This window comes from Pseudogymnoascus verrucosus (genome assembly GCF_001662655.1).
Source record: "Pseudogymnoascus verrucosus strain UAMH 10579 unplaced genomic scaffold scaffold_44, whole genome shotgun sequence".
Classification (NCBI taxonomy): Eukaryota; Fungi; Ascomycota; class Leotiomycetes; order Thelebolales; family Thelebolaceae; genus Pseudogymnoascus; species Pseudogymnoascus verrucosus.
This window is the reverse complement of record NW_017263695.1, coordinates 91,774-103,155: the sequence shown is the minus strand read 5'-3', so window position 1 is coordinate 103,155 and position 11,382 is coordinate 91,774. Positions and strand designations below refer to the sequence as shown.

At 44.0% G+C, this 11,382-nt stretch overlaps 2 protein-coding genes across 2 annotated transcripts; one reads left to right on the top strand and one right to left on the bottom strand.

Moving 5' to 3' along the window:
* Nucleotides 1-1,048: 1,048 nt before the first annotated feature.
* On the bottom strand, nucleotides 1,049-3,210 carry VE01_08499 (uncharacterized protein). Its single transcript, XM_018277921.2, has 2 exons — nucleotides 1,957-3,210; nucleotides 1,049-1,901 (listed from the first exon to the last, which is right to left on the bottom strand). Exons 1-2 carry the CDS (start codon nucleotides 2,374-2,376, stop codon nucleotides 1,197-1,199), a joined length of 1,125 nt encoding a protein of 374 aa, XP_018127610.1. The 5' UTR covers nucleotides 2,377-3,210; the 3' UTR covers nucleotides 1,049-1,196.
* A 381-nt stretch (nucleotides 3,211-3,591) lies between these two features.
* Nucleotides 3,592-5,006, top strand: VE01_10816 (uncharacterized protein). The gene has a single exon (XM_059464266.1). The coding sequence runs from the start codon at nucleotides 4,060-4,062 to the stop codon at nucleotides 4,756-4,758; it is 699 nt and encodes a 232-aa protein (XP_059320249.1). The 5' UTR covers nucleotides 3,592-4,059; the 3' UTR covers nucleotides 4,759-5,006.
* The last annotated feature ends 6,376 nt before the right edge of the window (nucleotides 5,007-11,382 follow it).

Genomic DNA, 11,382 nt, shown 5'->3' with positions numbered 1-11,382 from the left:
TATCTGGATATCCGGATACATATCTATGGATTTCTCACGGATACTGTATCCTATCCGTAGAGTTCACGGATAGTATCCGGATACGTATCCGGGGAACACTGAGCCGAGATGGCGAGCCGTGGCGGTGTGGCCACGGATGATCTTTCTCCCCATGCAAGACCCCAGTTCGGACCAACTATCTGGCCTCGAGAACTATCTATTTGATCGATATATGCATACGCTATTGAGGATATTTATTTTATTAGGTTTGTCATTGCTGCCTATCCTCCTGCCGATAAATCTCGGCGGCAAAAGCGAGACCGTGGGGGTGAAGGGATTGGATCGGCTGAGTTTCTCAAATGTTGGGTTCTCACACCCTTACCGGTACTGGACGCACCTCGTTTCAGCAGTTTTTGTGGCTATATCTGTGTGTCTGATCTTGCAAGCGGAACTGCGGAGTTACACACGGCCCTCGCTGCTGAGACTTGCCACGCCATCCCCTATCCTCTCCCGCCCTCACCCCGGCGGCCCGCTCCCCCCCAGCCAAATTCACTATCCCCGCCTTTCTACCATCGACCGCTACCCGTGTCCCGTGCCCCCGTCGCGAGTACAAACTACACTCATACCTAGAGGACGTTTCGGGATGAGCCAGGATTTCGAGGCGAACAAGAGGTTGTGGTGGTAGATTGAGGAAATATAGCGATGAGTATGCCTGGGGCTGCTACGGTGAATGGCATAGTGCAGGGTTGTGCAACTAGTACTTCAAGTGTGAATAAATAATTCTGTATCTGCATGAGCTGGCCTTCCAAGTTCTTCTCCCGCATTATATCTCGATAATTTTAGTTCATTATATTAGTGCGGTAGGATAGGCATTAGCCATGGAGAGATCCAGCAGTGTAAGACTTTTGATGGGCTCGGACCGGCATACCCTAACTATACGCAAGCGCCTGGTTCGTCCCTCTGTAAGTGCTCGATTCTGCAATGGCAATTACTAGTACGTTAACATGCACATCAAGGGATCAGTACAGTGACACAGTTTGTGAAAAGGCAGCTTTAAATTATTGCGAGGACCGCTAGCCTTGAAATCCCTAATATTCATCAATCCTATCCTGCAAACTACGTATGTTGCTTCTCCTAGCAACAAACTTGTTAATCTGCTCATTAATATAGCTTATTAGAATACAATCTCAACGAGCTCCCTTATTATTACATGACGGTCAATAACCAGCGTTTGCGAACTCCACCTCTGATGAACTTGGAGAAAGCTTCCCATTCTGCCTGCTCGTTCTGCCATTCGCAACGATATCCGTCCTCGTCCCAGCCCCCTGATTTGTCTTGGAAGCATCTTCAGTCTTCACCACAACCTCAGTCGCAATTATCACTCGAGTATCATCCTCACCACGGCGAGAAAGCGGCGACGGTTTGTTGCTACTTGCAAAGCACGTATAATTGTTTGACTGTGCTGCTTCATCTGCCTGGTGGCCCTGGCCCTGGAGTGTACGGAGGGCTGTCCCCTCTCTTGGTCTAGACTGATGGTTATGATTCGAGCTGCTTTGATTGCCGCCGGAGCCATCGCCTGGGAACACGAGTGATCTCAGCTGGTTGAGAACAGCGAATTCGAGTCGTAATTTGACGCTGTAGAGAGCGCTTTTGAATGTTATTTGGATTTCGTAAAGGTTAGCGTACTCGGTACCGAGGAGTGTAATGTCCATCAACATGACAATAACGTTGACGTAGATTAAGTGCATCATGACCTGGCGTGTGCGCTTCTTCTGGAAGGTTCCTCCTGGCTTGAGGATCTGTCGTGTTGCGTAGATATAGAGGCCTGAGATGATAAATTCCTGTATGCAGAAGGCTGTGACTTGAATCTTCTCCATGATCGAGTATGGAGTGGCAAAGAGATCTGCCTTGTCTGAATTTGCCTAAAAGCATACTTAACACGGATTTCTGTGCATGGTTGTGGTTGATCGCACTTACCCCGAAAGTCATGACCGTTGTAGGAAAGTGAAATAAGACAACGCTGGTGATAATCATATAGAGGACCCATCGGATATTGCGCTTATCGTGAACGACGAGATGGAGTCGAGAATATAAAACGAGTGACTGGCCTGTAACCATAGCATACCACCCAATGGTAATAAAGGTACATGAGATATAAGGATTTTCCCAGATATTGAAAAACTTCATGAGAAATGCCAGAGCGAATAATGCAATCCCCCACGACGCGCAGAGCAGACTGTAAAAGTAGAGCCCGTGGCGCCTTTTGAAGGTCATCCAAATGACAACGTTGAGGTCGATGACTAAATACCATGCTATCGCAGTAAAGGCGCTGATGGTCATCGCAATGGGCAGTGTCGTCGTCTCCAGCGCGCCTGTGAGGCCATTGTTCGCTGACATTGCGGCAAGTTACTGAAGCAATAAAACAGGGTAACGAATGTTGAGCCGGCGAGGCTGTAGAAGAGTTTGACAAGATTGCTGCCAAATATCAGTGTTAATAGTGATGGGTTATGATTTGAACCAGCAGATGCACAACCATCTCCAACTGCAAAAAGTACGAGGACAGCGTCATCTGCACGTATTTCTGAAGGCACTGACGACCATTGTGTATAAGATTGTTTTGCGAACTGCCCAGAGCCATATTGGACGCCACACTTGGCGGTCATCCCGCTCTAAGCTAACGCCCCCGCAAAGCAACCCGTGATTTACTTTTTGTGATTTAACAGAACCGAGCGCTGTTGCACCTACCACTCGGGAAATGCTAGACCGCAAGGGCGGGTGGGTTCTGTGGAGGGGAAAGCAGTGCTTGCAGGAAACCATTGTTAGTGGAAAGGGGTATGTGATGGATTGTGTGATATCTTGTTTGACTGGGGGTGGTGCCGTATGTTGACAGCCACTAATAGCCACTCTTAGGGTCTTAGGGCCTTGGATACATCTGGACCTGGCAAGCCCATGCAATCCCATCTGAATGGGGTGATCTCCGCTCTTCGAAGTCTTAGCAATCCCTGCAATCCCATGCGTTCCCACCTCAGCGTAGATCGAGAGTCGTCAGCACACCAAGACTTGGCAATCCCTTGTCGCCTTAGTGTGGGCACCGATAGTCTTGGGCACCGCATGTCTCAGCGTGCCATGTGCTAACGCCTCAGACAGCACGTTTCTTGAAGCCACCACTGCATATGCAGTTTCAGGGCATCCCCGCATTGCTGCAACGCTGCAACATGAAGAACACGGCTTCCCCAGATCGACACATGGGTGGGTTTGCTGTTCGATACAGTAGTCAGATACTGTAGGTAGCAAGACAGTCAGGCGGTCAGGCAGTCAATCAGCCACGCAACCACGCAACCACGCTAGACATGCCATCACAGATTAGACCTAGGTCGGAAAAGATTAGCGATGAGGGGGATCGGCATTTGCCAGTGTTGATGCTTTACCGCGTCGTTGCCAAGTTTGTATTATGTAAGCCGTGGCATAACATGGGAGCGTATGGATATACTGTACCTTTGCGACTAAGCTAGTATGTGAAGGTACTTAGTCGTCTTATTTTCAACCACAAATACTCTTAGCCCTTGTGTTAACGCGTTACGCTAGTCGACGCGTTTCGGTGGGTTTCGGTGGGTTTCGGCGGGTTTCGGCAGGCAGAACAAAAGGACAAACATTAAGATCATCGCCAGCCGCGGTAATTATGAAGGCCTCGACCTTGCAGCTCGATCTTGTACCGTAGATATCTGTTGACCTTCCATTCCCGCCCCATCCCTTTCCCGTTCCCCTCGCCGAGCACTGACCACTCTTCTGGCCCGAACTCTGCCGGAGCCCGAACTTGGGGCTCGAGCGCACCAACCGCACTCCACTAAAACTTGGGGCGTGCTCGAGTAAGTGGGTTTCAGAGAAAAAATGCCGCCCTCGGGACGGTACTTCCCAGGAATCATCCCTCCTATCCCTAATCTGGCAACTAGATGAGGGCATTGCCACTCCCACTGGCTCTCCCTCCCGCTTCTCAATTTCAAGACGGCTAGAACTGCTTGGACCCCTTGCTCGTGCTGCGGGGTTTCAGGAGTGCCGGCTGGTGTTGTTGCTTTACATGCCATGTGTGATGGGGAACGCCTATGGCTTAGGATCTCTAGGATCGATATGCGGCAATGCGAAAATCCGGGACATGGATGCAGTGTATGCGATATGTACAGTGGCGGAGGCGAGGTGAAAATTTGTAGGGGACCCTGTCGTTCTGTTAGGGCGTTTGAGGAGTCCTTGGGCGCTCAGTCTACCGGATCTAGCATCCTCATTATCTCTTCGTCAAAGAAGCCGCTTCATCCCAAAGCAATTCAAAGACATTTCAGTGCCATGTTTGGGGGTGTGCAGGGCATCACGATAAACCGCGACTTTCGCGTGCTTGATGCTAAGATTTCCCGTCTGGATGCTTGGATCGCGAAGCTTGAGGCCGCCGAAACGGAGCTGGTTAGGAAAGCGAGCCGCTCTAAGGGAATGCCTGCTCAGCCGCTATTGGCTCAACACAGTTTTGTGCTGTTGTGGAAGAGATATTTGCTCGAGAGTGACCGACCTACGATAAGCCCATCCACTTCTAGGTGGAAGCAACTTTTTGGACCTAGAGTTGACACCATACAGTATTGTCGTTCTAAGATTGTTCAATGCAGCCTTAATACAGAGCGAGATAGACTCCGGCTGTACTCGTTTCCGTCTCTAAACTCTACGTTTGTTTATTTCAATCATCGACTCTCGGACCCACTATCTGTTCTGATTTTAGCTACTCAAAGCCTGTCTTTTTAGACGATTAAGCAAGGGGCTACGCATGATGATGTTATATAGACAAATCTCCTGATACGTCCGTGGGAAAGATGTATTCGGACAGTCACAGCCTATTTTCTTTTTGCTAGGCTTATACTTAGATACGCCCTCCCTGTCACAATCACTAGTGCTGTGTCTCAAATCGCGTATATCGTTAGGATAATCCTAGAATTAGCCTGGCTAGAGACGCTCCTAAGTTAGTTGGTACTTGCAATTCAAGGTGTCCTCCCTCCGATTATGCTAGCAGTATGGATCTCACTAGTGCCCATGGCTCTACGCGTCCTAGTAAATTTCTAGAAGTTACATTCACATCAGGCTGTAGAGAGCTCGGTGCAAAGGCTTTATTTTACCTTCCTCTTTATTCAGGTCTTCCTCGTCGCTTCCCTGTCCTCTAGTATCACAACAGTGCTTGCGGGGCTTAGAAGCAGTGCCAAATCGGTGCCCCTCGTCCTTACACAGAACTTGCCAAAGGCTAGCAATTATTTCTTCTCCTACTTCATCTTGAAGGCATCTTCAACAATCAGCATTACACTCATATGCGGCGAAAAGCTGTTGAATCTTCTTCTTTCGTATATACGAGACAAGACTGCGAGGCAGAAATGGACGAGGAGCGAGGCAATCAACATCAAGCTCTAGGGCACCTTTGTGCTAGTATATACAAACCTTGCATGTATAGGTATGCGCCCTGTAGACAAGCTGTGTTCAGTGCTAATTATTAATGTTTTAGGACTAATCTATTCAGTGATTGCTCCCCTCATTTTACTGTTTAGTGTCATAGTATTTAGGGCGCTATGGATTCTATATCGAAGCCACCCCCTAAAGCTGTTAGACTCGATATTATGTAGTCGCGGCCAGTTTTATCCCACTGCTATACGCCAGCTATTCACTAGTTTGTACTGTATGGAACTCTGCCTTAGTGGTTTATTTTATCTCGTCTGCGATAGCAACGATGAGCCTGTCTGTGCTGCACAAGCTATTGCTATGATATTCCTAGTATTCTTCACTCTTGTATTCCAGTGCACAATGGGTTATTGGGATGGGCTTAGTTGGAGACCAACTTCAATCATGGGTAAGATTGTTGGATATCACAAACAGGTGGAAAGTAAGCAGGTCAACAAATTTGACACCGCCTGTACAGTGTGCTTTTCTAAATGCGGGAATGCTGGCAGCATATTAAGGTGCATCATATGGGTTCCAAAGGATGCTCTCGGAATAGCGGCAAATGAAAGCTATCATTCACGAAGATACAATAAACGCCTAGTACTTACCACTAAAGGAGCGGTACTTGATAAGGATGGCAGGATAGTTTTAAGCAGTGGGCCTCCGCACTAATTGCAACGTCGGTAGGGGAGGGAGGACTAGCAACGGCATCGGTCGTCGACTTATAAGCAACTTCCTTAGACGCAAATAAAGCTCGCCCCCGTGTGTCCTCACTTGCTTCTTAAACCAATCCGGGCCCTCGACGAAGTGAATGGGCCTGTGGCATAGTTAGTATGGTAGATCAACTAGGGTCTGACATACGCACTCATCTTCTTCCGTTTTTTTAGGTATATAGTTGGACCAGGCATCTGTGACTTCTGCAATGATATCAGGTGTTGCGCCGCAAAATTCGACGGTAGCATGTTTGGGTGCTTCCGCTTTGAGGTCGAGCAGCCGTTTCTTGTTCTCTATTGTTAATGTCCGCAGTCTTTCAGGCAAATGCAACAGTAACTTCTTCAGGTTCGGGGTGTATATGCTGCATTCATATAAATTCCCACTAACTTAACCAAAGTGCAAAAAGGCATCAACCATGATAGTTGTATAAAAATAGGAGTAATAATAGCCTATCAGACTAGTATTGTCCCACCGACTAATATTGTGCCTCAGCATATTAAAGGAGCAGTATAGGGTATGGATTTCCTCTAAAAAGTCTGCAAAACGGAATGTGTTCTCACTGTACAGTATAGCGAAACTCTTGAAGGCGACTGTTTTACTAGTACGGCAAATCTCAGGAAACATCCCATAATAAGTTTCAAATTTCTCTCCGCGAGGGTCGAACTTCAATCCAACGGGTTCGTGGTGAACTAGTAAGTTTCTATAGACTTCGTTGCGGAGCTCGGAGGGTAGTTTCAAGAATGGAAATACTTCCTGCCCAATTTGTTGCTGTATGGTGCTGGCAGTAGCATTGAACGTATCCTCTAAAGCCTTTCTTTCATTAGCTGAAGACGCTTATACAAACAAACAAACGGACTTCTTATAGAGTTCATTGTGTAATTAGTCCTCTAGTGATGATGCGGAGGGCAAGGGCGGTTGTGTAGTCGGTGCTTAGTTGGGGTTGAGGGGGATGGTTTGGTCGATGGAGGATCGTGTCATAGGAGTATATAATCTTAGTTCTTTGTTCCCATTGTCCCTTTTGTTAGGTATGGATAAATATTCGAAAGACTCGAGGTTGTCGTGAAAGGTCGAGAGCGGGGTAACAGTAAGGATGTTGGGATAAAGTTCGCGGATAGCTTCAAGATAGGAGTTGTAGTACGCTGGCCCAACAGATATCGCGGGAGTGTTTCGCTTCGTGGCCTTTGTGTCTCCGGGCGATCTGGGCAAGAAGGGCGAGAAGGGCGAGAAGGGAGGGAAGGGAGAGAAGGATAATTAATGAAAGGGTGGAATGGATCGTTGGCTAGGTGACGGAAGTGAGGGTCTATCCTCTATTGTCACGGGTTTCACTGAACGTGAACGATGAATGCCTTCGCATCTAAGTTACCTGATTTCCCTATACAAGATTACGCGACCTACTGTTTATGAATCTAGTATAACTTATGTATGATATAATACGACGTTATGTAAGGGAAGTGAATCATCCCTGCGACTCTTGGCGTTTTGTGTACCTCCTCCCCCTTTGTCTATCCCTTACGCCGTGTGTCTTCAAAGCTTTACGGTACAGCCATATACAGTACTTTCTTAATAGAACTTTCAAAGTGCTAAGCGTCTCCGACTTGTCGAATTCAAAGGCTAGAGGCAAGGTGAGCTGTCAGTACTCTTAGCTTACGTAACGATGCGCCTGTAATTAGGGGCTACGTAGGCGGGTGGCTAGCAGCATTGTAATGCCTACTAATGGACCCCGAAACAAATAGTGGTTACAGTATACAGTATCGGGATTCGATTTTGCTCTTAAATCTCGCTAATCAATTCTAAGTTAGACTTTTGCAGAAGCCATTCTACCTTTAGAAGGCCCCTTTTCTTTAGGGGTCCCCTTTCTTTAGAGGGCCCCCTTTCTTTAGACGCCCCCTTACGTCCACCCTAAATAACCTCAGCTACTTAATAGATAACAAAACTCTTCATAAACAGAATTTTATATTATACAGACAATTATAAACAGACCATGGCAAGGCTTTTTAAATTAGCAATCTTGTTGCTTGTATGCAGGTGTTCGTTTAGACATACATCTTCACTTGTAGAAAGCTGTACAGCCTCCTAGCCAAAAGGCGATGGCTATTGTAATGTTGCATATTACGTAAATTGGTTTGCCTCCTTCTTGCCCTTCCATATGCGTCTAAAGCTAACAGTTATAGGGCAATCTATAGGAGAAAGTTCTTTCCCTAAGACATACTAGCAGATAAGATTACGTATGTGCTATATGCCTTCGCAAATATCAACCTAGAGACAGGGAACGTGTAGGTCTACCTTAAACAGTAAAATTATATTATCTAACTATTAGAATAAACTAGATTCTTGTCGGATTAATAGGCCGATACTAATATACATTTTGAAGGTAATCCTATAGACGACACTAGTGGTAATCTCTATGGCTGTCTAAATCAGCTCTACATCCTAAAAAAAAAAAACCAGCACCTAAAGGTTCTACTTTCGATTAGCAGCTAGACCTATTTAGCAAACTTTACAACTCTAGCTACAACTACGTCTAGTCGCTCTACCTTTGCCTCATCTGCAGTCTCACTTATACAGAATCTCGGACTTAACGGGCTTAATATTAATTAGGAATATCTAGTAGATGCTACTTAAGCACAAAATTTTGTCCTTCTACTTTAAGCTGTTAGGGATGCCCTTGATACATATAGCAACTTACTTAGCACGCCATACTACTTCACGCTTACAGTTGCATGCCCTATAGGCCCGTCTAATTATGAAAAGTTAATAATAGCTAAGATGGACTAATACGTCAATTTCTAGAACCTTATAGCATACGATTATGTCTAGTCTAGGAGTCCACAGACAGGCCACTAAGCAAACCTTTTCCCTACGAACGATAGCTCGACGCCATTTAATACACTAACTGCTGTTAACTATTACATTTCTAAAGGCGTTGCGCCGCAAAATATAGTACTTGGTATTCCTATATATAGCCGTGCTTTTAATTCAACTGCTAGTGCTAGATCACCATTCGTTAGCGTTAGCCTAGGAACCTAGGAGCTAGGCATTTATAATTTCAAAGAATTGCCTTTAATAGGGGCTAAAGAGCAATTTAACAGCAAGCTAGGAGTGAGCTATAGCTATGATGCTACGAAGAGAGAGTTTATTAGCTATGATAATATTAAAATGGTAAATCAAAAGGCAGCGTAGATCTAGAAAAGAGGACTTAGTAGCGCTATGTAGTAGGAGAGCAGCGCTGATGCCTTAGGAAGCAAGAGCCTAATTAGGAGTGTCTACTTAGCATTAGGTGGTTAAGATGGTTTAGGCCTTAAGATGACCTTAAACAGACTTGTATATCTAGATTCGACTTACGCTAACCTTAGAGCTAGAATGCCTAACTGTAACTCCGCTTCTAAATCTACTTTTAAATCTACTGTGTCTACAGCTTCTTCATTGACGACAACCAGCACTGTTACATTAACAACTATCATTACTACACACACCATTATAGTCTTTAAAAGTTAGGCTAACTAAGCATAGTGTACTAATTGTTGAGCACGTATGTAGCTATACTATTAGCGCTCTAGTTTACAATTAATAGTATAAATGGAATAAACTTTCGTTTCTAATATTTACGCTATATAGAGCTTATACCTTGTCTGCTTACGAACTTGTTAAGAGTCTAATTACAACAGTACCCCTCTCTTTGTAGCAAGAAGCCTATGTGTTGAGAAAATTGATAGTTACTTTAACTTTAAGCATCTTAGAATTTTTGTACGCATTAATATCTCCTATGCACCTAGACAAGACGTAGCATTAAATTCAGGAAAAGTAGCAAGAATGGAAACAGCAAAACAAATCTAGCAAAATTAAGAACACAATATAGTATAGACAGTTATAGCACTCCTTAGAGAATATTTAGAAGTTGAGCAAATTTCATATTTCATAAGCTTAGAGAAGTTATTACATTCTTAACTTTCTTATTTTCTATATAAGGAAAGTTTTTTAAGGCTTAACCGATAGGGTCCCCCCTACACTTACATACTCTTAGCGTTTTGTAGAATATCTAGGGTTCTAACGTTAGCTATAGTTTAAAGACAGAAGTTAAAATTAAGCATACTGAGATTTTAGCATTAAGTTGGCTGTCCATTCCAAACAAGAAACTAGTACGCCTTAGACTAATGGCCCCCTTAAGTCTAATGGCCCCCTTAAGTCTAATGGCCTACTTAAGTCTAATGCTCTAAATGGTTCTCCTACCTCTCCTTAAAAGTCCTAATTAGCTGCAAAATAAACTTATAATACATCATTCTATGTAGCTAAGCAGCATTTTCTTTCCTCTATTATTAACAATGGCTACTAACAAACATACTTAGGGTATAATGACTAAGGACACTACTCTAGCTAGGTTTACGCTTTAGCTAAAGCAAGAGGTTTTACAAATTAAAGCGCTATTAGACTAAGAGGTCCTATTAGAACTTAAAGGAATTGTAGATGGTTGCAATTATTCCTAGTATAGTATTAACAAATTAATGAGAACACAACTATATAAAGGCGCTCTTAAGTTTACCTTTAAAGACAGAGACGTTATATTTAAGTAGAATATCCTCTGCAATGAGAAACAGAACTAGGAGAAAAACAGGCGTCTCTTGTCTAGTAGCACTAAGTTTAATAGAGACTGCTTAATTAACCTTAAGATACTTCTATAACGCTAGGTCTTAAACTATAAGACTTATAGAGGTTTTGTTATGTTAGTTTACTTAATAGAGGAGGTAGGGGATTAGACACTAAAGGCTTTTATAAAACACGTTATAGTATATAACAAAATACTATATTAAGTTAAGCACAAAGCTCCTATCTAAGGAATAACTATCTACTTATATAGTAGCGTTATGCTAAAGGGAATAGTTAGAATAGCAGACTCTCTAACTATTCTTACTATTCCTACTAATCTAATTACGTGTGTGTCCTATAAGAGGTGCTATACTTATTATAGGTACCGATTCCTATAGGTGCCTTTTTAAGGAGGCACCTTACTCTATATAGGTGCCTTTCCTAATAGGCACCTCTCTTTAGCTAGGTACCTTCTAAGAAAGGTACCTTTTCCTAAAGGTGCCCTTATTAACTAAGCTACCTACAATCTCTACGTCCATTTCCTACTGCTAATTAGCTATAAGCTATTTTACCTTATTATTCTATCTTATAGCATATAGGTTGTATGTTTTAGCTATAACACACTAAGCATTTTTTAAATGTATTAACGAT

Excerpts from the sequence above, each read along its gene's own strand:
- VE01_08499 (XM_018277921.2), bottom strand. The coding sequence starts at position 2,376 with ATGTCAGCGAACAATGGCCTCACAGGCGCGCTGGAGACGACGACACTG. Across the intron at positions 1,902-1,956 it reads CAACGGTCATGACTTTCGGG|GCAAATTCAGACAAGGCAGA; the intron begins GTAAGTGCGATC and ends GTATGCTTTTAG.
- VE01_10816 (XM_059464266.1), top strand. The coding sequence starts at position 4,060 with ATGTGTGATGGGGAACGCCTATGGCTTAGGATCTCTAGGATCGATATG.